The sequence below is a fragment of the Pinus tabuliformis genome, chromosome 5_2, assembly GCF_031772625.1.
Source record: "Pinus tabuliformis cultivar Carrire ecotype Pingquan chromosome 5_2, CPIR1, whole genome shotgun sequence".
Classification (NCBI taxonomy): Eukaryota; Viridiplantae; Streptophyta; class Pinopsida; order Pinales; family Pinaceae; genus Pinus; species Pinus tabuliformis.
The window spans coordinates 37,982,667-38,009,429 of NC_142306.1; the positions used below are offsets into that span (position 1 = coordinate 37,982,667).

General features: G+C 39.0%; 1 protein-coding gene across 6 annotated transcripts in view; it reads left to right on the plus strand.

The window, feature by feature from the left end:
* Window positions 1-26,763, plus strand: part of LPA3 (Low PSII Accumulation 3) — a 333,567-nt gene that overhangs the window by 177,904 nt on the left and 128,900 nt on the right. For 4 of the 6 annotated variants that reach the window (XR_016261588.1, XR_016261590.1, XM_089435799.1 and 1 more), the window contains exon 12: window positions 13,749-13,813. Coding sequence is in view for 2 of the 6 variants with exons in the window: in XM_089435799.1 (XP_089291925.1) it covers window positions 13,749-13,808 (60 nt within the window). In the remaining 4 variants the exon portion in view is untranslated. The remainder of the gene's footprint in view (window positions 1-13,748; window positions 13,814-26,763) is intronic. The other 2 variants (XR_016261589.1, XR_016261591.1) reach the window with 1 other exon arrangement.

A 26,763-nucleotide genomic window follows, 5' to 3' on the forward strand; every position in this document is an offset into this window, starting at 1 on the left:
GTTGGTTTTGCCAGATTTCTCTCAACCTTTCATTCTGGAGTGTGATGCATCGAGTGAGGGCCTTGGAGCTGTTTTGATGCAGGGGGGACACCCGATTGCCTTTGAGAGTCGGAAGCTGCAACCCTATGAGACACTCTATTCTATCTACGACAAGGAGATGTTTGCCATCATGCACGTGTTGGCCAAGTTCCGACAATACTTAGTTGGGAAAAGGTTCATCGTTAAGATGGACCACAACAGTCTTCAGTGCTTTTTGGAGCAGAGAGAATTGAACGAGAGGCAGTAGAAGTCGGTCGGAAAAATGCAGGCATATCATTTTGACATTGAGTATATCAAGGGTCGAGAGAATGTGGTGGCAGATGCATTGTCTAGGAGGCCTACGACTCTCTCCCTGTCATGAGCATTGATCAGGATTGGAGAGCACTACTACTGATTGAGTATTCCAAGGATCAATGTGCATGTGAGATCCTGGATGGGTTGGCTAGAGATGACAGGTACAAGGTGATGAATGAGGTAATATACTACAAGGATCATATTTATTTGGTGCTTGGCTGCCAATTGTGGGAGGAGATTATGCGGGCTGCTCACCATTCTCCCTTGGTAAGGCTTCAGGGGTTCCTCAAGACATACAGGGCCATCAAGGAGAGATTCACATGGAAGGGCCTCAAAGAGGACATACTGAGGCACGTGTGAGAATGTGATACTTGTCAAAGGAACAAGGGGGAGCAAAGGTACCCAACCAGCTTATTGCAGCTCCTCCCTATTCCTAAGAGGAAATGGGAGAGTGTCTATGGACTTTATTACATGGTTGCCAATAGTCCAGGGGCGTGATTGCATCTAGGTGGTGGTTGACAGGCTGACCAAGTTCGCCCATTTCTTTTCCATTTCATCACAGTCATCAGCTTCTCAGGTGGCTGAGTTGTTTTTGAAGGAGGTGTTCAGGCTAGATTGTCTTCCCAAGACTATAGTTAGCGACAAAGACAATAGATTCATGGGGGGGTTTTGGTAGCAGTTGTTTCAGTTAGTGGGGACCGATATCACACCCAATACCACTTATCACCCACAAACTGATGCCATTCTGAGATTGTGAACAAATGGTTAGAGGGGTACCTGCGCAACTTTGTGACCAGGCAATAGTGAGCGTGGGTGAGGTGGCTACATCTCGGAGGGTACTGCTACAACACATCAAACCATATGTTGATAGGTATGCCCCCATTTTGTGCATTATATGGTTATGATGCTCTAACGTTCGCTGATATGGTGTTTGGAGACAGTAGGGCCTCAGGGGCCAAGGATTGGATATAGGAGAGCCAAGATATCCTTAGAGCTCTCAAGGATAATTTAAACACTGCCCAGAACCAACAGAAGATGTATGTAGACAGGTACAGGATTGAGAGACACTTTGAGGTTGGGGACTTGGTTTTTCTGAGGCTCCAACGATACAGGCAGTCCAATTTGAAGCAAAAGGGAGTTGAGAAGCTCAAGCCACGTTTCTATGGGCCATACAGGGTGACTAGACAGGTTGGAGAGGTGGAATATGAGTTGGAACTCCCATTAGGGTGTAAGGTGCACAACGTATTCCACATTTCATGCTTGAAAAGAGCTTTGGGGCAATAGGTGACGACTGCCATGGAGTTACCACCCTTGGATGATGAGGGGCATTTTTGGAGGTGAGGGAGACAAAGCTTAGAAACATAACCATCTAGGAGTTTCTTGTGAAGTGCAAGGACCTATCTAATGAGGATGCCACTTGGGAAGGAGACCAAGTACTTCAACATCTATCACTACAGTTGCTTGAGGACAAGCAACATCTAGGCAAGGAGGACTATGATATTCCCACTTAGCAAAATTTTGCTAAGTAACACATTTTGCACGATTTTGATATTTTGACGGATTTGACTTAGGAAAGGTGGGTTGAGAGGACCCCACTTGATTTTGGTGGAAAAAGGGGGTTCAAACTTAGAAAAAGGAGGCAAATCAAAAGGTAGGTGGAATGTGGGGGCCACTCTAAGAGGGAATTCGCATCCCTTAGAGAAATTCACACTTGTGGGGAAGGAGAGAAGAAAGGGGGACCAATTGTGGAGCCCACATGGAGATAGGAGAGGCGCAAGGATAAATAAGACGAGAAACCTCATTTTGGGAATTTTTTACAAATTGAGAATTGAACTCTTGTACGCTTGTGCTACTGAGTCAAGTCTAGTAGTGTTGTTTAGCACAAGATATTTTTGGGTGAGAATCTCACCTCCTTCGGTGGACTTCGAGTGCCACTCAAGTGTTAATTTTTCTTAGGGCTATATTATTCTTTGCTTTAGCTAGTTGCATTTCATCATTTACATATTGAATTCACCCCACACCATCATAACATCATTAAGTTTTACAACTTTATTTAACAACATATGCAATTATATAGAAAGAAAAATATCATCATCAATGCAACAAAACATAAAGGAACAACAGAAGAAAAGCATTCACATATAGAGAGACTAGGATTGGTCGGAGACCACGACAAAACCTACTAAGGGGAAAACCCTTTCAAATTCTTCTTCTTATTAGATTGTCATAAAATGTTTAGCAAAGAGAGTACAATGATCCGTATCTTCAACCACAAAACTATCCAACAAAATCAACTAATCAACATGCAGGAGATGAACCCAACAATGATAATAATCAAACCTCTGATCTCGAAGCTTGCAGACAACTATCACTGTTTTCGGTCAATTGCCGAATTCTACAGTGAACTGCATTCAATTGAAAAACCAAACCCTAGTTCCTAACTGCATGCAGAGAGTGTATGTCCGTGCAACTGAAACCCTCCAACCGCACTCATGAGCCCGCGTGCTTGCGATTGCAACCAAAAAATGCTCGTGTCATCCTTGCAGATGGAAACCAAAACCCTAGATCTCACGACTGAGCTCAACCCTGCAATTTCAGATCTGTATGAACCTATCTCTGCGAACCACCTCAGACTTGTGGAAGCCAAACCAAAGATAGAAGAATGATCATGATGATGTCCAAATGAGGGTCACTTGACTTGTATTTATAGCCATCCATGGGGGTCAAATTTCTCTTTTGGGCCAACCTGTCCTTTTGTGCACATGTGGGAATTTCTTCAAAACTACACTTTCCCTTGTCCAAATCTAGTGTTTCAAAGATCAAAATTGGTCCTCTCGAAATTAGGAATCTAGTCGCATGATTGGAATTTGTCACTGAGCTGCCAAATTAACACTCCCTCTCAGCTTAGGGAGAAATTCCAACTGCATCACTTCATCATCACAAGTATCCTATCATCAACTCATGTCCTATCTCAAGTATCTCGTCATCAAATGTCGTCATTGTTCATCTCGATTCATCTCTGCTTATCTTTTGCTTGTCTCTGCTCATATGTTGAACACTCTCGAATCTAAAAGAAGAAGAATTTGACATTGGAGGGGAGCTTAAGCTACTGCCCTCAATTCAGATCAACAACATTGGAGATCTTATCTCAATTGAAAACGACATCAGGGAGCACATCTCAACCTGAAACCATATCAGCGAGCTCAGTTTCAACATGGAATCCAATGACAATGAGGAAGGTCCTGTCGGACATGTTATTGATCGAACTAGCAGGGGTCCTAAGAGGGAATCCTATAGAGCAAGTACTAGGCCAAGGGGCAACAATGGAGCGATAATGCACTGTCACCTCAGTTAAGGCTCCTTACTCATTACGGACTTTCACCGATGGGAGGAGACCCGGTATAGGGGAATTACTAGGAAGGATGTATTTATGAATGGATAGAGGGTGATTCCGAAAGCCTATTCACAAGAGAGGCTCAATTAGATAGCTTGCTTGCTTCAAAAGCAAGGTAGTAGGCTCTCTAAGAAGGGCTAAGAGGATTCTTGGGCCTAGGTTTGGAGGATATGCCTTAACGAGGGGCTTCCTAAGCCTAAGGATCCTTATGGATGAAAGGCTTGTATGTAATCCTTGTGGAATTGGAGTTACAAAGTTGCGGGACCACACAAAACCAAGTGGACCCAAAATTAGGTCAAGGGTATGGAGTTGATTGACCAAGGAAGGGCTTGACCTAATTAGGGAAGGGAAGAGGATCAAAGGACAAATTTTCTTTGAGGATTGAATACAATAATCCAAATGAGGACACTAGCCCGAGGAAACCTAGGGCAAGAAATGGTCTATGAGCGAGGGCTTCGTATATCTCGGGATCCCACCATCAAAATTTCTTCAAATTTGGAGGGCCTCTAGAGGAAACCCTAGCACAGTAATGGACCAAGGATCGAAGTGTTTTGATGGCTACAATGGAATTTATGTGATGCCCTAGGTGACCTATTAAGGTCAGGCCTAGAAAGAAAGAGAGGAGGCAAGAAAAATAAGCATTTAGGTGACCACCAGTGGATGGATTAGTGCCTTGCCTTTGGGAGAGATGGAGTCAAGATGAACTTGTCATTAGGAGAGACTATACCCAATCAAGGAGACCTCTAGACAACAACTTTGCATGGCAATTAAGGTATGTAGCTGCCAACGGATTTTATACTTCGATATGCAATTATTGATGACCTATCAAGATATTTTCAACAAAGATAACCTCTAGGAACATTCACCCATTCATACATGACACATGCAATGATGCAACACTTCAAAAGACCAAAATATCCACAATTTCACATAGAAAAGCAGTAGATTTCAGACCTATATAATAAAAATCCTAACAATATTCATGTGACAAAGTAAATAACAAGAATAAACATGAAAAATATTACCTAGATGTACAAATGAGTATATCAAATCACCATATTATGCCAATAATGAAGCTCCAAGACCAAGAAGATAGAATCAAAACATCAAAATTCATCCATGAAACCAAACTCGTCCTCCAAGAGGGAATGTGAAGTTCTTCAAGTAGCTATTAAACCCAAATCCAAGTGATGATGAGAGAAATGAATCACCTCTCATCTATTTATACCATCTCTAATGAGTTTGATTTGTTTATCTGGCCTAATTAAGCCCTAAATAATAAAATAATGTGCAACAATAACATCCTTGGTGACAAGCCCACCAAGATAGCTCAATAACATAAAAATAAGCTTTTGAAGAGGGCAAAATAATCAAGATAATGAGTCGTTGGGCCATTTAAAAGGCCTCATGAAGCCCAAAATGTGCTATGGTGAGAAAATGGACTCCAAACATAGTGGACAAGGGGTTGGCCCCTTGTCTTCCAAGCAAGTCACTGTGGTGCTCCCAAATGGTGTGCGAGCACAAAGACATCCTCATGGGTCTCCAAGTGGATCGCAAATGCTTGTAAACCATCTGTAAGGGCTAGGATGATGACATAAGCCCTCCCTCTATCTCCTGCACTAAGATACATCCTCTTCTGGACCCTGGAACATCTGCCAAGTAAATGGTGCAAGTGTTGATTTGGGGTAGCATCGGATGTGCTCTAGCCACGAAAATTGGTGGAGAGGCTAAAGCACATGAGATCTCCAATACCCAAAAATGGTTTTGGCAGATTCTAAATAGTTTGAGAGATATTAGAATAATTAATATTTTTAATGGAGTCCCTAAGTCTAAACTGCGGGAAAATAAAATATTAATGTGTATCTAAGTTGCACGAAACGGGGAAACGGAGACGAGTTTCCGAAACGGGAAGCGAAACGAAACGCGACCTCCCCAAATTTTGGAAACGGGGAAACGCGAATATATATATATATATATATATATATATATATATATATATATATATATATTAAAAATATTTAAAAATTATTAATATATATATGTTATTATGTGCATTCATAAAGCATTAATGATACATTTACTTAAACATTTAAACATTAAGATTAAATTTACATCACATTTACTCATGAGTCATCACATAATGAAAATAAAAATATAGGAACTGGAAAATCCAAAATCAGCCTTTATTTATATTAGTATATGAGGCTGCAAGTACAATAAAGACTATAAGGCTGCAAGAACTATAGAGACAAGTCACAAAAGACTAATCCTCATCATAACAATCCTCATCAAAAATAGAAGCAGCAGAATGCTCAACAGTGGATGGTGGTGCTGAAGAAGATGATGCACCAATTCCACTTCCAGAATCGTCCTCAATATTCAGGGCAGCAAGAGAGAGATCCAAATCAGGATTTTCTGCATCCACATCCCATTCTTTAGAAGGACCACTGTTGTATTCTGGACCCCTACGAGATGCAAGGCGAAGGTTGGAGTGCACATAAACAAGATCCTCTGCTTTCTGTGAGCCCAACCTATTGCGCTTCACAGAATGAATAAAACCATAAGTGCTCCAATTCCTTTCTGCTGATGAAGAGCTTGCCACTTGTGAAAAAATACGAATGGCAAGGCTTTGCAAATGTACACCATTTGCTCCATGACAAATCCACCACCTAATTGGATTCATGGTGCTTCTCTCCTCCAAAGTTGATATATCTGCATAATCATCTATTCCTGCAGCAAAACTGGCAAATTCCTCCTTTACCTCCCTATGTAGATGAGAAGGAAACATTCTCATAAGTGCTTTTTTCACCCCAGTAGCCACCTCTCTATCCTTATGGGGTGCCTTCCTCTTCCCATTGCTTTTAGCAATAAGCTCCTCATCATAAAATTTGGGGTTCAAAGCATGTGCTAAAGTGTGCAATGGTGTATTGAAATTGTTCCACCTGTCAACAATGATTTTCTTGATCAAACCAGCAAAATGATCATCAACAAACAGAAGTTGTGGAGACTCCTGCGAAATGATTTCCATAGTTTTCTCAACCATGGAATCCATGCCATCATATACCTCTCCCAAGAAAGGTTGGTCAGTGTCAGCACTCCGGAGAAGCTCAAATGCAGGGGTTGTGAACTTTAGCAAGAAATCTACCTTGCTCCACCAATCCTCATCAAGGCACAATCTACGCACCATAGATCCCCGCTCTGAATCTGCTTGTCTCCACTCAATCCAAAGTTGACTCACCACCATAGAAACTAATGCATGCTTAACCTCAACAAGGCGGCGCAACATCACGAAGTTTGAGGCATATCTTGTCTCAGCAACTTTTAACAACTCCAATTTGGAGTACTCTCGAAATATGGCCTGAGACTGGTGGTGGTTGGTGATGAATTTGATAATCTCCCTTGCTTCCCCTGTGACTTCCTTTATCCAGGAAACTCTGTTGTCGATCTCCTCTAAGATCAGATTCAGATTATGGACAATGCATGGTGTCCAAAAGATGTGGTCATACCTCCCCTCAATAATTAAACCTGCAGCTTTGCAAACTGGTGCATTATCCGTGATAACTTGCACCACCCTGTTAGGCCCTATTTGTTCAATAGCTTTTATAATAACATCAGCAATGAACTGTGCATCTTTCACCTCTCCTGAGCAGTCTTCTGCCTTGATAAACATTGCTCCTTTGGGGGAAGTGGCAATGATATTTATCAATGGTCTGCGCCTCATATTTGTCCAACCATCTGAGACTATGGTAACCCCAGAGCTACCTAGGAAGAACGAATTGGAGCTAAAATGTCCTCCACAAGTTCCTTCTCATTTTTGAGAAGCTGGGTTCTGACTTTCTCATAGTTGGGCCCCTTGTACCCTTGAGGAGCTTTGTTAACTGCCCTTATCATATCTTGCCAGTAAGGAGAGCGAACAACATTGAATGGGATACCACATGCATAAATGCACCTGGCCACTCTGGAATCAGCTTCTTCTCTTGCTTGCACATTCACCAATCTAGCAATTCTGCTATCCTGAACTGAATGGGATGCCCCTGAGCCTCTGGTATTTTTGGGTGCTGGTTGTTCATGTTCTTGAGTGTGACCAGCTCTCCTCTTTCTTGCTTCAGCTACAATCCTTGGCTCAATGTTAGATGGAGCTTGAGTAAGGTCATCATGCCTTCTCTTAGTACCATCCGCCTCATCTTGCTCTCTTTGATATGCCCTCCTTACCAACGGATCTGATGTTTTTGTGCAACCCACAATCCCCTGTCCTCCTCCATGCAATAGATGCGCCTTCACTCTTGGGTAGGAGCCCTTGTACGTATTATTGCAAAGAGTGCATCGCCATTCCCATGAACCACCACCTCCACATCTTTGAAGCTTCGTCACATGCCTCCAAAGAGGATAATATTCAGCCCTTGGGTTGGCCCTAGGGTTTGAAGTTGCAGCTGCACTTTGGCTGGAAGCCATTGCTGCAAAAATAAATTAAAAAAACAAATCTGTAAATAATAAAAACGTTTTTCATATTTTTGGCTGTATAAACCCTAGAAAAATTAAAGAAATAGTAAGAAAAAAACTAAGAAATGAATGTGGCTTACCCAAATTAATTTTCTGTGGCTGAATCTACCCTAAAATGCCAGAAAAGAGGAGAAATATGGCTGTAGCTGAGCCAAATCTGCTGCAAAAATAAATTTAAAAAACAAATCTATAAATAAAAAACGTTTTTCATATTTTTGGCTGCATAAACCCTAGAAAAATTGAAGAAATAGTAAGAAAAAACTAACAAAATGAATGTGGCTTACCCAAATTAATTTTCTGTGGTTGAAACTACCCCGAAATGCCAGAAAAGAGAAGAGAAATATGGCTGTAGCTGAGCCAAATCTGCTGCTACAGAAATCTCCTTCTCTTGCTGCTGAAATCTCTTTCTCCCGCTGCTGAAATCTACTTTGCTCACTGCTCAAAACACCCTAGCTGAAACAACTGCCAATCTCCAAGAGAAACTCCTTGCTGAATAGTGTGATGAGAGAATGAGAGACACTGCTCTTTTATAACTTTAGAAATGGTTTCTAGAACAGCCTAGAAACCCTAAAAAAAATTAAAAACAAATTAGAAAAAAAAAATTTTAAAAAACAAGTGTTTTTTTTGGGGAAACGGGGCCCGTACGGCCTGGAACCGCGTTTCCGGCCGTACGGCCATGTTTCCATTTCGGGAAACGTGACCGTACGGCCGGAAACGCGTTTCCAGGCCGTACGGTACGGGGAAACGAGTTTCGTTTCGTTTCCCCAGGCGAAACGCCCTGTAACCCTGCGTTTCCTGCAACTTAGATGTGTATTAATATAAAACTGTGTTACAATGGTCCAAAACTCATGGATCAAGCCAGAATTAATGTTAGCCATTGATTAGGGACTTAATCTCGGCCGTTGAGTTGTCGACGAGAAAAGTATAAAAGGAGGCTTGAGGGTCACTTGGAGAACACACCGAGTTGATCAAGATTTCGACTTTCTGGGGTAGGGTTTGCTGAGGAGGTCGAAAGAGTGATCAGAGTTGCAGCTGAGGGGTAGTGAATATAGAAGCAGAGAGGCAGAGATAGTACAAGGAGGATCAGCACAGAAGCCAGGAAAGAGGGATGCAGAGCCAACGATAGGTTCACGCAGAGGTAGCCAGGCGCTGCGCAGTGCCTCAGAGAGCTAGTGTGGGCGACACAGAGGCTCTAAGGGCTAACGCAGTGCCTCCAGAGGCTGACGCAGGGCAAGCTAGGGTGATGCTAGGCCAGAAAGGGTTGACGCAGTCCCTAGAGGCTGACGTTGGGGTTTTCGTGGGGCAGATTGGAGCTGGGAGCTATTAGAGTGCTTATCCGGGGTTTCAGTCGGAACATCTGTCTCCGACTGAGAGGTACTACTGTCGAGATTATTCTCTGTTGGGTGAGCTGGTTTTGGCACCCAGATTGTATTATGAAATTGCTTAATAATTAAAACCCTGAGATAGCTGCACTGATTTTCCTGCATTGGGTTTTTCCGGGGACATTGGTCCAAAAACAACAATGTCACTTGTGTGCTTGTTTTGTTTCCTTCAGTTGGTGATCTGTAATGTGTTGAGCATGTAATTGTATTTATTTTCAGTATTTACATGGTAAATGACTTGTTAATTAATTAGAACAAGTAGGCAAAAATAAATCAGAAAAGTACATGAAGGGTTTCTAACAATTAGACTTAGAAATTCCAACATGGTATCAGAGCGTGGTTGTAGATCACAGGAGAACTGAGGACATTAGCCGAGCAGAGCATCAGTAGCAGAAAACCGCTGTCCCGAGTGACAAAAGCTGTCCCTAACAGAGAAGCAGCAAGGAAGGCGTGATGCAGTGCTTGCGTAATCAAGTTTGAGCCGGGAAGAGGATCAGTGCAGTGGTAAAGGGGAGCAGACTCGACCTACGCAGTGCCCGGTCATCTTTCTCAGTCAGGAAGGATTGACGTCCGTGGCTAGGAGGTGTGGATTTTGCTGGTGCTAGGATTGTGTAGAGTCTAGAAGCTCTAACCTTCAGTTTGCTAGGGCTTACGAGGCTGTGGGTAAGTTGTAGAGTGAAACTAGTGGGGTACTGTAGTCAAAGCAATACCTAACAGGGCAAAACCAAGGAGGAGGGAGTTGCTACCGAGGATTTCTAGCCAAGAAATTTCTCTTCCACTTCATCTACATCCGCTTCTACTGACATCTGCCATCCTTCTACTGTCACTTTGGGGCTCCCGTAGCTAGGTATGGTCTAAGAGTTTGGGTACCTCAAGGATCCTGCCCCTCATCTCCGATAGTCTTCCTGACTACAGCTCGATGTCTCCCCACCTCTTCTCTAGAGGTACATGAGCATTCTTGGCACAATCGTCATGATCCTCTACCTCCTTTTCCGCCTTCGCTGGTGCTGCCTTGGAGTTAGACGCCTCTCCCTTATTCTTCTTCTTGGGACACTGGTTTTGTTAAAATTGGCAACTAGGGCCAAACTCCATGTGGGTCATCTTGTTTATGGCAGCTGATATTTTTCTTGGATCCCTCTCATCGAGAGGTGTAGGATTGATCTAAAGATCATCTGATTTGATAAGTATTCATGGAGTTATGAATTTATTTGTGTTATAAGACAATTCGTCAAGGTCGGCCAACAACCAAATAAACTTCACATGTGCTCAACGTTTTAGTATAAAAGGAGATGACTTGAGAGTCATTTCACACACACTTCTCTCTTGATTTCTCTCCACTTATTTTTGGTTTTAGTGTGAGAGAAATCTAGGAGGAAGTATGATCCGGATTTAAACAGGAACGCAATAAAATACAGAGATAACCATAAAGACAGATATGCAGCGGAAATAATACTTCATTTCATTACTGTAAAATACTGAAATATGCTTACAAACAGAATTGGATAAACCCAGCTAGGGCGATGGTAGCTTATCTCTGAGAAGAGATGTGGCGGCTACATGCCTCTGAACTATTCTGAACTGTGTTACAATGAGGCTCGAAGGCCTATTTATTGTTGAGAAACAATGGAAAACCCTTCACATTCCAAAACCTAACCCTAGAAGATGAAACGCCAAATTGTGGGCCCCGTTTTTGGGTAAGTTGGTACATCAACTTCCCGGGGTCGCGAATTGGTCGTATTATCTCCGTTTGACGCGCATGATAGCCTGTTGGAAAGATCTCTTCGAGGACTACGACGAAAAAGACGATTTTTATATAGAAAAATCATTGGCGGTAGATTTCCCAAAAAACATCGTTTAGGGCCTCAAAACGGCTCCGGAAGTTTAGGACCCGAAAAACTGCTAAAAATAGTAAACTGCGCTATAATTAAGGAAACTGAAAAATTGAAAGGGACAATTGTGGGGGTCCAGATGGGATAGGTGGGGGCCACCAACATCCGCCTGGATCAAAGTAGCCCTAACGCAATCCTAAGGAGGATGCCCTAACACGCCATAATGCAGTCCTAAGGAAGATGATCTAGCAACAATTCAGGGGAAGAGATTCTACTTCTATACGCTGCCTAGAGGAGCCTAGACACAGTCCTAGGATGGAGAAATAACACTATAGAGGAGGCCTTAAGAGGTTGTACCTAGCCACAGTCAAGGAGGGATACTACAAGCCCTAGACACAGCTATAAGAGGAGGCCTTAACAAGATATACCTAGCTGCATTAATAAAGTCAGGCCAGCGAGGAGATCAGGGACTGTTTTGTGGGCACCGAGTTGCTGAAAGGGAGGCCGAGGTTACTTGCTGGGTAGTCCGAGTTGGAGACCTCTACTACAAATCTGTTTGGGCACTGTTTTGTGGACAGGATACTTGTATGGTGCAGGTTGTAAGCTACAGAAGTACTGTGTGCTAGGCCGCAGGCCATAGCATCACAGTTAGAGCTTGCGTGGGGTGAATTGAGGGCTCAAATATGCCCAGAACAGTAGCGTGCTAGGGGAGGTGTCTCATGAGGGTGTGCTGTAGTTTTCCTGAGGGTTGTTCAAGGACTGTGTGAGGAGTTTAGGGCTGCCCTAGTGCCCTAACTAGAACAACCACGAACAACAGTATACAAGCATATTCGGAGCATCGTTTGTATGGTGTGTTGGCAGCTAGATACATGGGACAGCAAGGTCACTTGGTGGTGAAAGCAATAGGACAACAATCAATGACATGATGGGTAAAACAACAATTCAAAAATATCTTGATCTAGGAGGTCCCATTGTGAAAACACACATCAATGGTGTAGAGATCCCAAATACATTGATTGATCTAGGAGCAACCATAAATATTATGAGTAAGAAAACCATGAACCAATTAAAACTTTCTAATCTTCAATATACACCTACACCAATGTTGCAGTTATTGTTATTGGGATATTATCGGCAAGGGGAAAAAATTGGTAAAAATCGGGAAAAAATTGTAAAATACAAAAATATTCATTTTTTTTCAATTTTTTTAATATCTAAAGCATATACAACATAAAATAAATACATTGAGACATAAATATGATAAAAGAACTAATATATAAGATGTGTAATGTCATTTCTAGTGCTACATCACACATAACAGTGAATCATGTCCTGAATAGTAAGTCCTGACTCTTGAGTCCCAACTCAGCCTCAAAATATCAACAAAAAATATAATAATGTATCTCATATCATGAGTCATAATGTCATATACAATGAAATGAACCAAATAACTAAAGTCTAAGTCAAACACGATCATCATCTTAATAAATTCAAAAAAGCTTCTCGCATATATAGTGCACTTGCACTTCACAAGTTTACAAACTCCAGGCGATAATTTATGTAAGCAATTTAAGAACATTGAATTGACTAAACATATATCATACGTAAACAAGAACCTAGGCCACATTTGGGGGTGCTTGAAACATATTTTGAAGTTCCTTAGAATTTCATCATTGAAAAAGTATATTTAAATGTGTTAATGTTAAAATCAATATGTATTGAAAGGATTTCATGTTAATATGCTAGAATTGAATGGTTGTAAATATTGTCACATTTTATGTTAATAAAAATATGAGAAGACTCTAATAAATGAAAGGAAAGGAAATAAATAAATGATACTATGGAGTCTAGACTCTAGACCAATATAATTACTATTCAAAACTTTAAAGAACTAAATTTGGGTCTTTAAGTAAATTATTTATAACGTTGTAAGCAAAGGTTACTTTCCCAAATTTAATCCAAACTTGAAACCTGTAAAATAAGATGATTGTCTAAGGGAAATCATTTAAATCTAGTTTCGAGCTAAAATGAGCAGAGTATTTTGTGTTATATTTATATATTTCTACTAATGCATGATACTCATTTCGATGTGGTATTTTAGTAAAGCTGATTAATAGTATCTTCATAAGTACCAAAAAATTCCAGATTCATATATGCACATTCTTCTAAGTTTTATGATGGTCTCTAACAAATAATTATTGACACATCATAATTTTAAAATACTAGAATTTTAAACAAGAAATAGGCTAAACAATGGTTGATAGTAACAAATTCAAGGCTTTAAAATATTCTTTATTACCATTTGTATAGACATCTACTTGGTGGGAAGAGGACATTGATTTGGAGGAGTCCTCAGCTTGGAGGAGCTAAATTAGGTAAGTTTCTATCTTTTGTGCTTATCATCACATGATTCTCATGTTATTTTTTTACATTTGACTAGGAAAATGAAAATTCAATGTATGGTTGGAACATTAGCATCATAATAATTCCTTTTTGTAACCAAAAGGTACAAATGGATCATTTTAGATTGCTTAGTGGGAGATTTCTCTAAAGCTTTCCTTTTTCATGCACCAGTAAACATTTGTTTATTTATTTTTGCTAGTTTAAAATTGCTTAAATGACATTTGACTATTTTAAATTAATGACTACCATGTTGGAAGATGACAACCTTCATAGATACCATGGGAGTTGATTATATTTACATAGCTAGAAGTGAAGGTTGACTCCATAAAGTTCTTTATATTTTTTAAGAGATTTTGCATGAAGTTAACAAAATGATAGGGATGAAGGTCATTGAAGTAATCTTCTCATTAGAAGGTATTACTTCATAGAGCCCCTTATCTAGGCTCAAGGACATTAGCATGATTCCTAAGAAAATGTAAGAAATAGAGTTATGGGCTAAGACAAATGCATAGTAAAAGAAGACTTGTGGCTTCTTTAACAAGGTCAGGATAAAAATAAGAGTTTTTTTTATTTTGTATGTATAGAGAGCTATACGTATTTGTTCTATGTAACTACTACCAATGATTTGTAATTCTTTAATTTAAGAAGCTAAGAAGGGAATTTTTTGTGTACCCTGTTACCCACCATTTTGTGGGTGATATCCCTAGGAGAAAATTTTCTCCAAGAAGGTCCTCAGCCAACAACCCCTTGTAGCCACCAACTAGCTCGTTATGCCATTTCTCCACCACCTGAGCCAACCATGTGGTTCCTCACCCATCTGTCATGATCGTATGTTTGAAGGTGGGCTTCCTGAACTTAAAGGTATGCCTTGTCATTTGGTAATTGAGTATTGTAGTTTTGCTTATATTTACCGCTCAAACTAGCAGGGGAACTAAGGGGGATCCCTAAAGGGAAAATGCTAGGCTAAGGGTAACAAATGGAGACTTAGCCCACTGTCACCTCAGCTAAGGCTCCCTTATATTTACGGACTTTCACCGATGGGAGGAGACCCGATATGTATGGAGTCACTAATGAATGATAAGTCAATGGATATGAGTGACCCAAACATGTTGGTTTAGGCGGTTAATTAAACAAGAAATGTATAAATGAAATTGAATGCAAAGGCACAAGTAAAAAACACAATATTTTTACGTGGTAAAACCTTGACAGGATGTCAAGGAAACATCCACGAGGCAAGGGATTGATTTTCTATTAAATCAACAATTATTCTCCACGATTACAATAGTTTGGGCATTCATCAGTTATATAAGAGCCTCCTCCGTTACATAACTGCTGCTTTGGTATAAAACCAACTTGGCAGTAACTAATACAATTTACATAATTAGTTGTCAAATTCCAACAAACTCCACCTTGACAAGAATTTTCCTAATCCCTTGCCCATGCCCATTCATCATCTCTTCTGCAAGCCAAGAGAAGCTAAACACCATTGCAACTTCTCTACTGTAACTGGCTTCGTGAATATGTCTGCACAATTCTCTCGTGTATGGACCTTCTTGAGAGCTATTTTTCCACCATCGATCACATGTCTCAGAAAATGATACCTTACATCAATGTGCTTGGTCTTGTTGTGATAAGCTGGATTTGTAGCTTGGTGAATAACACTCTGATTGTCACTAAGTACATTCACTTTCTCTGGCATCTTTCCAATCTCATCAAGTAAACCCTCTAACCAGATTGCTTCTTTACTGGCATCTGAAGCAGCAATATATTTTGCTTCAGTAGTGGACAATGCAATTGTTTCTTGAAGCTTTGACATCCAACTAATTGCTCCACCTGCAAGAGTAAATACATAACCTGTAGTAGATCTCCTTTTGTCCAAATCACCTACATAATCAGCATCCACATATCCGCAGACTAATCCTTCACTACCATTAAAGATGATGCAATGATCACTTGTGCCTCTTAAATATCGAAGCACCCATTTCAAAGCACCCATTTCACTGCTCGCCAATGTTCTTCACCTGGATATGCCATGAACCTGCTGACAACTCCAATTGCATGTGAAATGTCAGGTCTTGTAGATACCATCACATACATTAAGTTGCCTACAACATTCGCATATGGTACATGAGACATATACTTCTTTTCTTCATCAATTCTAGGACTCAAAACCGAAGAAAGCTTAAAATGGGAAGCTAATGGAACATTAACAGGTTTCACATTGTTCATACAGAACTTTTCAAGTACTCTTTCCACATACTTCTGCTGTGATAACCAAAGCTTACCATTTTTCCTGTCTCTGTGTATCTCCATGCCCAAGATATGTTTTGCTGCTCCAAGATCCTTCATATCAAACGTCCTAGAGAGCTGAACCTTTAACCTGTTGATCTCTTCCATGCTTTTGCTTGCAATAAGCATATCGTGAACACGCAAAACTAAGATAATGAATATGCCACTGAAACTCTTGAAGTATACATAATGATCATACTCACTTCTAATAAAGTGTTGGCTCACCATGAAGGAGTCAAACTTCTTGTACCATTGCCTGGGAGGCTGCCTCAGGCCATACGATGATTTCCTGAGCTTGCAAACTAATCTTCTGCTGCGACCTTGTACAAAACCTTCGGGCTGTTCTATATATATCTCTTCATCCAAATCACCATGTAGAAAAGTTTTTTTAACATCTAACTCTTCTAACTCAAGGTTAAGTAATGCAGTTAGTGCCAGCACAATACGAATAGAAACAAGTTTTACAATTGGTGAAAAAATCTCATGAAAGTCAATACCTTCAACCTGAGAATACCCTTTTGCTACCAGTCTCGCCTTATACCTTTCGATACTTCCATCAACTTTCTCTTTCAATTTGAGGACCCATTTGCATCCAACAACACTTCTCCCTTCAAGAAGTTCTACAAGATCCCACGTATTGTTCTTGGCTAAGGAATCCATTTCTTCTTCCATAGTTGTTTTCCATTTTTCACTATCCGTATCATCTACTGAAGGTTCCCCATCTTCAGTAATCAAAGCAAAAGATGAAGCAAAATATTCATACATTTTGGGAGTTTTTCTTTCCCTTGTAGACCTTCTTAGAGTGATTGGTTGCTGAACTGGTTCAGAAACTTCAATAGCTTCCTTTGTATCTTCAACACCTTTTCCTCCAGAAGTCTCTTCTTCCTTTCGACTTTCAAAAAAAGGTCTAGCCTCCAACTGAATTTGTTGATTTGGTGATACCTGTTCCTGTTAAATTCTTTCAACATTTGATTTTAAAAGAGAAGATTCATCAAATGTTACATCTCTACTAATGACTGTCTTCTGCGACGTAGGTCCCACAACCTGTATCCTTTCACCACATAGTCATACCCAACAAAGACATAACATTTTGATTTTGGATCTAATTTTGAACGCTGATTTTTAGGAATAAGAGCATAGGCATCACAACCAAATATCCTTAAATGTGAATAATCACAAGACTGACCTGACCAAACTTCTTCAAGAATTTTACAATTAATTGCTACTGAAGGTGATCTGTTAACTAAATAACAAGCAGTGGATACTGCTTCTGCCCACAACTCCTTTTGCAGGTTAGCATTGCTGATCATGCTTCTGGCTCTTTCCATAAGAGTCTGATTCATACGTTCAACAACACCATTTTGCTAAGGAGTATAAACAACAGTTTTGTGTCTAACAATTCCTTCATCCTTACTGTACTGTTCAAATTATAGAGATGAAAATTCACCATCATTGTCAGTTCTTAAACATTTAATTGATTTGCCTGTTCTTTTTCTACCATTGCTTTAAATTGTTTAAAGACATTGAATACATCAGCTTTCTTTTTCAACATAAAGACCCAAACTTTATGGGAGAAATCATCAATAAACGTTAAAAAATATAAAGCACCTCCATATGATACAACAGGAGATGGTCCCCATAGATCAGAATGAATATAGTCCAAAATTTCTTTACTATTATGACTTTGAGTTTTAAACCTCTATTTACACTGTTTTCCATACACATAATGTTTATAGAAATCCAACTTCAAGGATTTCAAATTAGGAAGTAATTTACGGTTCATCAGTACCTGAAGACCTTTTTCACTCATGTGACCCAATCGCTGATGCCATAGGCGAGTACCTTCTTCTTCTTTCTCTAACACAATTGCTGCTTCACTGACCTGAGTACTTCCTTTGAGTCTGTAAAGATTTCCAACCTTTTCTGCTTTCATAACAACTAGGGCGCCTTTTGAGACTTTCAGCACTCCATTCTGACCTATAAAATTATAACCATTCGAATCCAACACTCCCAAAGAAATAAAATTTTTCTTCAATTCAGGTACATGTCTAACACTAGTTAATGTTCTAACTGTGTTATCATACATTTTAATCCTGATATTTCCCATCCCAACAGTCTGACATGATACATTATTACCCATAAACACAGAACTACCATTTACAGCTTCATATGAAGTAAACCAATTTCTGTGTGGACACATGTGATGAGAAGTACCAAATTCTAACAGCCAACTTTCAAAATCTTGAGAGACATTACATACAGGTAAAGTTTCATCTATCATACATAATTATTTAGCAGATAAAATTTCATCTATCATACTTGAATCAACTTGATTTGCTTCCTTTGGGTTATCAGACTCTTGTTGTTTCCAACAATCTTTCTTGAGGTGTCCAATTTTATTGCAGTACCAACATTTCGCCTTACACTTCTTTCCCATTGATTTTTATCTAGAAGATCCCCTTGGTTTTTCTCTTCTTTCCTTTGACCGTCCTTTGGCTATCATGGCTTCTGGTGTAGCTATTTCAATACTAGATTTCCTCCATACTTCTTCAGATAGGAGCGCTCCCACAACTGATTCAAATTTCAAAGAATCAGCCGTGCTCAAACTAATTGAAGTTACGAAGTGGTCCCATGACTCGGGAAAAGAACACAACAAGGTTATAGCTTTGTCTTCTTCCTGAATTTTAACTTCCATATATGATAATTGGGCATACAAGTGTATTACAAACATTTAAACGTTCTGCAACTTTTGTACCCTCCTTCATCCGAACACTGTACAATTGTTGTTTCAAATAAATTCTATTGGTTAACGATTTTGTCATGTATAGTTTTTCTAATTTTTCCCATAAACCTGTAGATGTACTCTCTTCAACAATGTTGAAGAGAACTTCATCTGCCACGCATAACTTGATGGTATTGAGAGTTCGGGCATCCAAGTCCTCCCAGTCTGAATCTGTCATGCTCGCAAGTTTCTTATTTGCTCCGTCCAATGCTTTGTGCAACCCTTGTTGCACCAGCAAATCCCTAACTTTCAGTTTCCATAAAGCAAAGTTGTTCTTGTCGGTGAATTTCTCCACCTCGAACTTTGCATTTGTCATTTTGGCCATTTCTTTCCTCCTAGGGTTTTTGTCTTCCAACTAGGGTTTCTAATATTTTCTACTCCAATTTCTGTTACCAAAGAAAATTCTAGAATTCTGTTCCTTCCAAAAAAAAATATTGTCCCCCTTTTTTTTTTCAATTTACTGAAAAAAAAACTTACAACAGTTTTATGAAAAATCTCTTTTATTTAATTTCAATTTTGCTGGAAAAAACTTTGTTCTTCAATTTAAAGAAACCCTTTTAACCAACCCTACTTCAGTTTCCTGAAACAAAATAAATTATTTTCTTCAATGCAATGAATTTATTCAACAAATTTTCGCTGAAAAAACAATACCCAGCCTCCAAAGTGAGAAACAATGCTGCTGTTTTTTTTCTTTAAAAAAAAACCTTCTTCATGCAGTGTTTGCCCACTGGACTGCTTTGTGGCACTGTGCGTCCCACCAACCGACACCAACTATGAATGCTTTGCAACTCTGGACAGGCCAACAGGCTTTACCGTAATTCTAGGCAACTTTCTTTGGGCTTTACCGCTTTAGAAAAAAAACGCAGCCAACTCAACTCAATAAAAAATGTGTTGAGCACTGGTGGGTTGAATCCAATTTTGGGCAGGCAACTTTCTTCTGGGCTGAATCCAATTTTGGGCAGGCAACTTTCTCCTGGGCTGAATCCAATTCTGGGCAACTTTCTTCAGGCTTTACCGTTCTTTCTCCTACAACACTGGTGGATTGAATCCCCCCGACAACATTCATCGCTCCTCCTCCTTGCAAACACAGCTGCTCTGGACAACGTTCCACCAACGGCTCCACAGGCTCAAAAATTTTAATCGACTTTCTTAGGACGCAGCGTCTTTCTCTTCCTAAACACAACCTCCTTTGATACCACTTGTTGGTTTAGGCGGTTAATTAAACAAGAAATGTATAAATGAAACTGAATGAAACTGAATGCAAAGGCACAAGTAAAAAACACAATGTTTTTACGTGGTAAAACCTTGACAGGGTGTCAAGGAAACATCCACAGGGCAAGGGATTGGATTTTCTATTAAATCAACAATTATTCTCCACGATTACAAAAGTTCGGGCATTCATCAGTTATATACGAGCCTCCTCGTTACATCACTCTTGCTTCGGTATAAAACCAACTTTGCAGTAACTAATACAATTTACATAATTAGTTGTCAAATTCCAACAAAACAAACCCTTTCCCAGAAAAGTTTGAAGGATGGAGCTTGCTTGCTTTCTAAGCAAGGTACTATGTATTCTAGGAAAAGGAAGAGAGGATTTTGAGGGTTAGGTTTTATGAGATAAGACTTGTGAAGGAGTTCCCCAATTCCTAAAATCCTTGTTAGAATTGTTGTTTCGGATGGTTCATGAAGAATGATCTTTTAAAGGAGCGGGACCAAACTGGGCCAAGTGGACCTGGTCTAAGGTATGAGGAAAGTATGTAGCAACCAATGATATTCTTACCCTAGACAAGGTGGGGAAAGGATCAAAGAAAGTATTTTCACTCAAAGATGTTGTTTTGACCCTATGAGGTACTAGCCTTGGGGATGGTAGGGCAAGTTTTGATCCCAGAGCTAGGGCTTGACTTTTCTCCCAACTCCACGTCGGAATGTCTTCAAAATTGGAGGAGAGCTAGAGGAACATACAATGTAGGAGACCCTAGGAGATCAAATTCTTTTGATGGCTAGCTTGTCGGGAAATTGATGCCCTAGGTACCCCAATGTGGCTAGTCCTGGAAGGATGTGAGAGAATATGAGTTTTAGTGACCACCCTTGGTAGATCAGTGCCTTAATCTTTGGGAGAATGGATTCTATGTTGAGTATGAGTAGGATTTCTTGGTTCCCAGTCAAGGAGGCCTCAAGATCACTTTGTTTGCCTTCTAGGTCAAGAAGAAGCAACCTTGCAACTTTTATACTTTGATGTGCAAGAGGAATGGCTTGTCAAGGTTGAATTCATTGATAGAATTACCCCTAGGAGATTTTGCTCCTATTACATGGCCCATACATTGAGAGATGTTATAATAGAGACAAATTCCACAATTTTAAGCAATAAATGCATGCAACAATTAGCCCTAGAACAACGAAAATCCCAGTCCAACATATATGACAAAAGTAAACAAGAATAACATCAAAAAGCACGTACTTACATGTAATAGAGTATATCCAACCATTCACAATTGACAATAAGGAAGCTCTAAGAGAAAATAGACTAATATCCACACGTCAAAACTCGTCCATAAAGCTCCAATTCATCCTCTAGAAAAGTGCGAAAATCTCGAGAGAGATGAGAGATCCAAACCAAAGTGATGATGAGAAATGAACTCATCTCACTTGTATTTATACACAACTTAGGAGTTCGAATTAGCCTCCTTGGCCTACATAAGCCCCAAAAATAAAATAATGTTCTAACAATACAACTTTTGGTGACAAGCCCACCAAACTAGCTCATAAATGAAAAATAAAACCTCTCAAGAGGTCAAATAATAATCTATGCATGTCATAGGGTCCTCTAAGATGCCACATCATCGTGCATGTTATCACATTAACTATGTTTTTAAATTTTTTCAAAAAATGCTGACAGTTTCAGTGTGAGCATTTTAGTTGTAATAAACAGGGAAATCATTGAAAGAGGGGCTATCAACGCTTTAATGTCCCGATAATGTTTTATGAAGAAATTCGTTGACAACAGACTTATCAACGTTTTTATGTGAAAATGACTAGTTAAAAACTTTGTTTTTCTTGTACAACACAATAATTTCGGGCACACTTTCTAGACAAACGAAAATGAATTTTATGAAATAGTAAGAGGTTTTTTTCCACAACGGACCCATTTAGAAAAACCTCTCTCAGTTTTCTAACAGGGGTTGCGGTTTGAAATATTCAAGGGATATTTGAAAGGTTGTTTTTCAGAATTCTGCAATCCTGTTTTAGTAATTGTTTTCAAAATCATATCCCGAACAAATGAGAACTAATTTTACAAAACCGAAAGAGGTTTTTGTCCACAACAGACCCATTTAGAAAAACCTCGCTTGGTTTTCTAACAACTATCACGGTTTTGGATTCTCAAAGGAATCACTGGACCCTATTGTTCAGGATTTCACGAGGAAAAATCTCATGGACAGTTGTTGACTTGGATGCCACCTCACCAAATTTGACTTGTTGATCCTTATCTCCAGCCATGACTCCAGCAACAACATGATCTTTAGATGCAGATAGGATTAGGAAGTTTTCTATATGCATGTATTTGATAAAGTACGTTATTATTTTTAGATTTTGTAATTAATTTTTGCTAGAAACTTGTTTTTAGTTTGTAGTCTTTCCTATAAAGACAGTTTCTGAAGAATGAAGAAAGGTTGGCTTTTATTGTAAAAACATTAGCATTTTGGTGTATTTGAGCATATCTTAAATATATTATAGTTTGATGAGCATTTGCAGAAAATTCATGTGTTGTAGTTCCCTGCCCGTTATTTCTCTGTTTATGAAAAGTCTTTTTCATGTCTGGAAACTTTAGTATCTGAGATTGGGATTCTTTATGCTTTGGTTTTGTTATTTCTCAACCATTAATACTTGTTGCTTCTATCAGTTATAATATTGTTTTCTTCAATTCTCTTCTTCCAAATTTCTCAAATTGTCAAAGGAGTTATTTCTACCCTGCTTTTTGTGTCTTGCTCATTAGATCTATAGCATCATTTGTTAAAATTGGACTCCATGCCCAATGGTGTGTTTTAGATATAGCCCAACCAAAATTTCTTCCTACAAATTAAATTTGGCCACAGAACTCAATTGCAAAACCTACTACTATAGTGACCTAGAGTAGTTGAGTTTTAGGGAGAGATCCCTCTCCAGGTTGAAGGGCCAACTTTCAACCTAAAAGAGGTTCGAGGTTACCTTGGAGGTTTTCCTGCAGTCTGGTTTCCTCTAAGAGATAACATTTTGACGCCGTTGCCGGGGAACGAAAGATGTATTTTTTCCCAAACGATTTCATTGTTTAAGATCAGATGTCTGAGGGAAAACATAGATTTGGATATCAGTTTTGGTTGCAAGGTGTTTGCTCTGGCGACTCCATTTTTAGGAATCCAGAGTTACAAGCTTCCATGGCGACTCCATTGTCAAAAGGATTCATGGCTCAGATGATTTAATGGTTATTTCACTAGGCCAATGAAAAACTCAGACGTTGCTACTATTCTTTCAAGGTATTCAAGTTTAGATTTTACAGTTATTCCTAGTTTTCCTAATCATCTACCCAAAGATGAATATTTTTTGAGAAATGGACCAAAATTTAGTGGTGATGATTTGAGCTTGGCTGTAAGATTCCCTAATTTACTCATACATGAATGTAAAGCTCTAATTTATTCAACAAGAATGTAAGGTTTTGATTTACCCATACATTTTCCTTTAACAAAATATGGAAATTATTTTGTGAACTTAAACAGAATTCATAACATCAAAATTTCATTGATTCACTGCTGAGTACTTACCTAACTTACTGTGGTTGAAAATGCCTCAGAATTTGCTCCCGCTCCCGTTACCAAAAGACCAAAACCACCCAGCCAAACTGGGTACAACCTAGGTACTTAGTCCCAAAGTGCGGTTCAATTGATGCAATCTGGTCCCCCGTGCCCAAAAACTTAAGAAAAATTGAACTCTTCCACTCACTAAGTAAGATTCTCAGAAATTCCCCTTTCTTAGCCTCCTCCCCTTCCTCAAGATTTTCTTCTCCCTTTATTGCTCTGCCTACTCCCTTCTTCCCTTCCCATCTCCATGTCATTATTTTTGTTACGTGTAACTTGTTATAAAAATCAAATCTCACTTGATTTTATGGATTTTATTTTGAATACGTAGGATTTGATTTAATTAAAGTTTATTATTATTTTTAATAAATTAATTTTGATTTATTTAGTTTATAATTTTAATTAATTTATATTATTATTTTATTAATTTTAATTTTAAATATAATTTGTAAATTAAAATTAACATATTCTAAGTTCTTTTAGTTTAAGGATTTATCATATATATGGGTATTTAAGGTGGTATATGTATTACCTACCTAATTTGATATATATGATATTCTAGTGAGGTAGGGATTTATTTCGATAATTAATTCATTGCCTTAACCAGCCTATATATAGTGCGATACATGCGGGTCCATGCATATGTAACTATCGTATGGAGGTCTCATATGTATGCTAATATTCGTATTTTATTTATAGTTGTAGGTGGGTCATTACATACATCCCTCCTTCCAAAAACTTCGTCCCGAAGTTAGGGTTTCCATAATATATTAGTGATTAGTGTGATCACATAAGCCTTTGTATTTCAGGATTGAATTTGTTTGATATGGGTACTTAAAATTTGTTTTCTTGAATATTTTAAGATTTTACAACTATAATATTCATGTTCTGCCCTTGTTGGGTTCCCAAGCTACTCTAAAATCATCCTATCCTTCCTGATCTTTTTCGCTCCCATCCTATCCGTCCTCTACTGGAGTATGTTAGCGATACTGATCTAACCATTCATAGACCTAAAGGATGACAGTCGTTGACTATGTCAAATTGACTTACCAGTAGGCATCCTCGCACGTCTAGGGGAGCGTGACTTGCACAGCCCTCCCATGACTCCAGGTTTTGGAGGATAAACCGTGGGTAATACCTCCACCCCTCCTAGTGGGACCAGGGTCAACGCCCTATCATGGAACCTCATTGAGACTCAATTGTTCTTAAGTTTTTGGGCACGGGGGACCAGATTGTGTCAATTGAGCCGCACTTTGGGACTGAGTATCTAGGTTGTACCCAGTTTGGTTGGGTGGTTTTGGTCTTTTGGTAATGGGAGCGGGAACGGGAACATGAACATGAGCAAACTCTGAGGCATCATCAACTAGAGTAAGCTAGGTAAGTACCCAAGAGCAAATCAATGAAATTTTGATGTTATGAATTCTATATAAGTTCACAAAATAGTTTCCATATTTTGTTAAAGGAAAATGTATGAGTAAATCAGAGCCTTACATTCTTGTTGAATAAATTAGAGCTTTACATTCATGTATGAGTAAATTAGAGATTTACATTCATGTATGAGTAAATTAGGGAATCTTACATTCTAAAGGTTCTGATTTACTCATACATTTTCCTTTAACAAAATATGGAAACTATTTTGTGAACTTAAACAAAATTCATAACATCAAAATTTCATTGATTCGCTGTGAGTACTTACCTAGCTTACTGTGGTTGAAGATGCCTCAGAATTTGCTCCTGTTCCCGTTCCCGCTCCCATTACCAAAAGACCAAAACCACCCAGCCAAATTGGGTACAACCTAGGTACTCAGTCTGAAAGTGTGGCTCAATTGACGCAATTTGGTCCCCCGTGCCCAAAAACTTAAGAACAATTGAACTCTTCCTCTCAATAAGTAAGATTCTCAGAAATTGCCCTTTCTCAGCCTCCTCCCCTTCCTCAAGATTTTCTTCTCCTTTTATTTCTCTGTCCACCGCCTTCTTCCCATCTTCGTGCCATAATTTTTATTACGTATAACCTTTTATAAAAATCAAATCTCATTTGATTTTATGGATTTTATTTTGAATATGTAGGATTTGATTTAATTAAAGTTTATTATTATTTTAATTAATAATTTTGATTTATTTAGTTTAAAATTTTAATTAATTTATAATATTATTTCATTAATTTTAATTTTAAATATAATTTGTAAATTAAAATTAACATTTTCTTTTAGTTTAAGGATTTATCATATATATATATTGTAGGAATTTACAGGGTAAGTTCCTCAGAAAGAATACCAAAAGGACACCGCTCACAACCAGATCTCAAATCAATACACCAGTATTTTTGACGTGGTTAAAACCCTCAAAGTGCAAGGAGGGAAACAGTCCACGGCCTGTCCCAACGTGGGTACTACAGGCAATTTATTAATCAAAGAATGAAAATTTACATAAGCTTCTCTCATGCACGGATTACCCGAACAATGACCCTCCATGCGCTTTAAATAGAACTCATGGACCAATCGGGTGTCAAGCCACGGATCAAGTGTCGGTAATACCGAGGTGAGAGTGAACCGTCGGATCACTACATATCGTGACCGTCGGATTGTAAGTTACAAAATGTACAACGGTAAAGAAACACACTTTACCTAACTCTAACCTAACTCTATACTAGACCAAGTTGAACTTAACTATATCCTATGTGTCGGAATATCCTAACATCCCCCCTTAAGAACACACTTGGGATAGGATTGAAGGATTTACAAATATGACACAATAGGAGAAGGAAGGAGGCACTAGAGCCTATCCCCCCTTAGTGACAACTTCCTGAACTCCAAGCATATATCGAAGTTTAGTGAACTTCGCCTCTGTGAGAGCCTTTGTGAAGATGTCTGCAACCTGATCATCTGTTGGACAATATTGCACTTCAAGAACATGGTCATGAATGAGCTTTCTGATGAAGTGCATGTGTAGTTCAATGTGTTTGCTGCGCTGATGCTGGACTGGATCTTTGCATAGCTGAATGGCACTTTGATTATCACACCAAAGT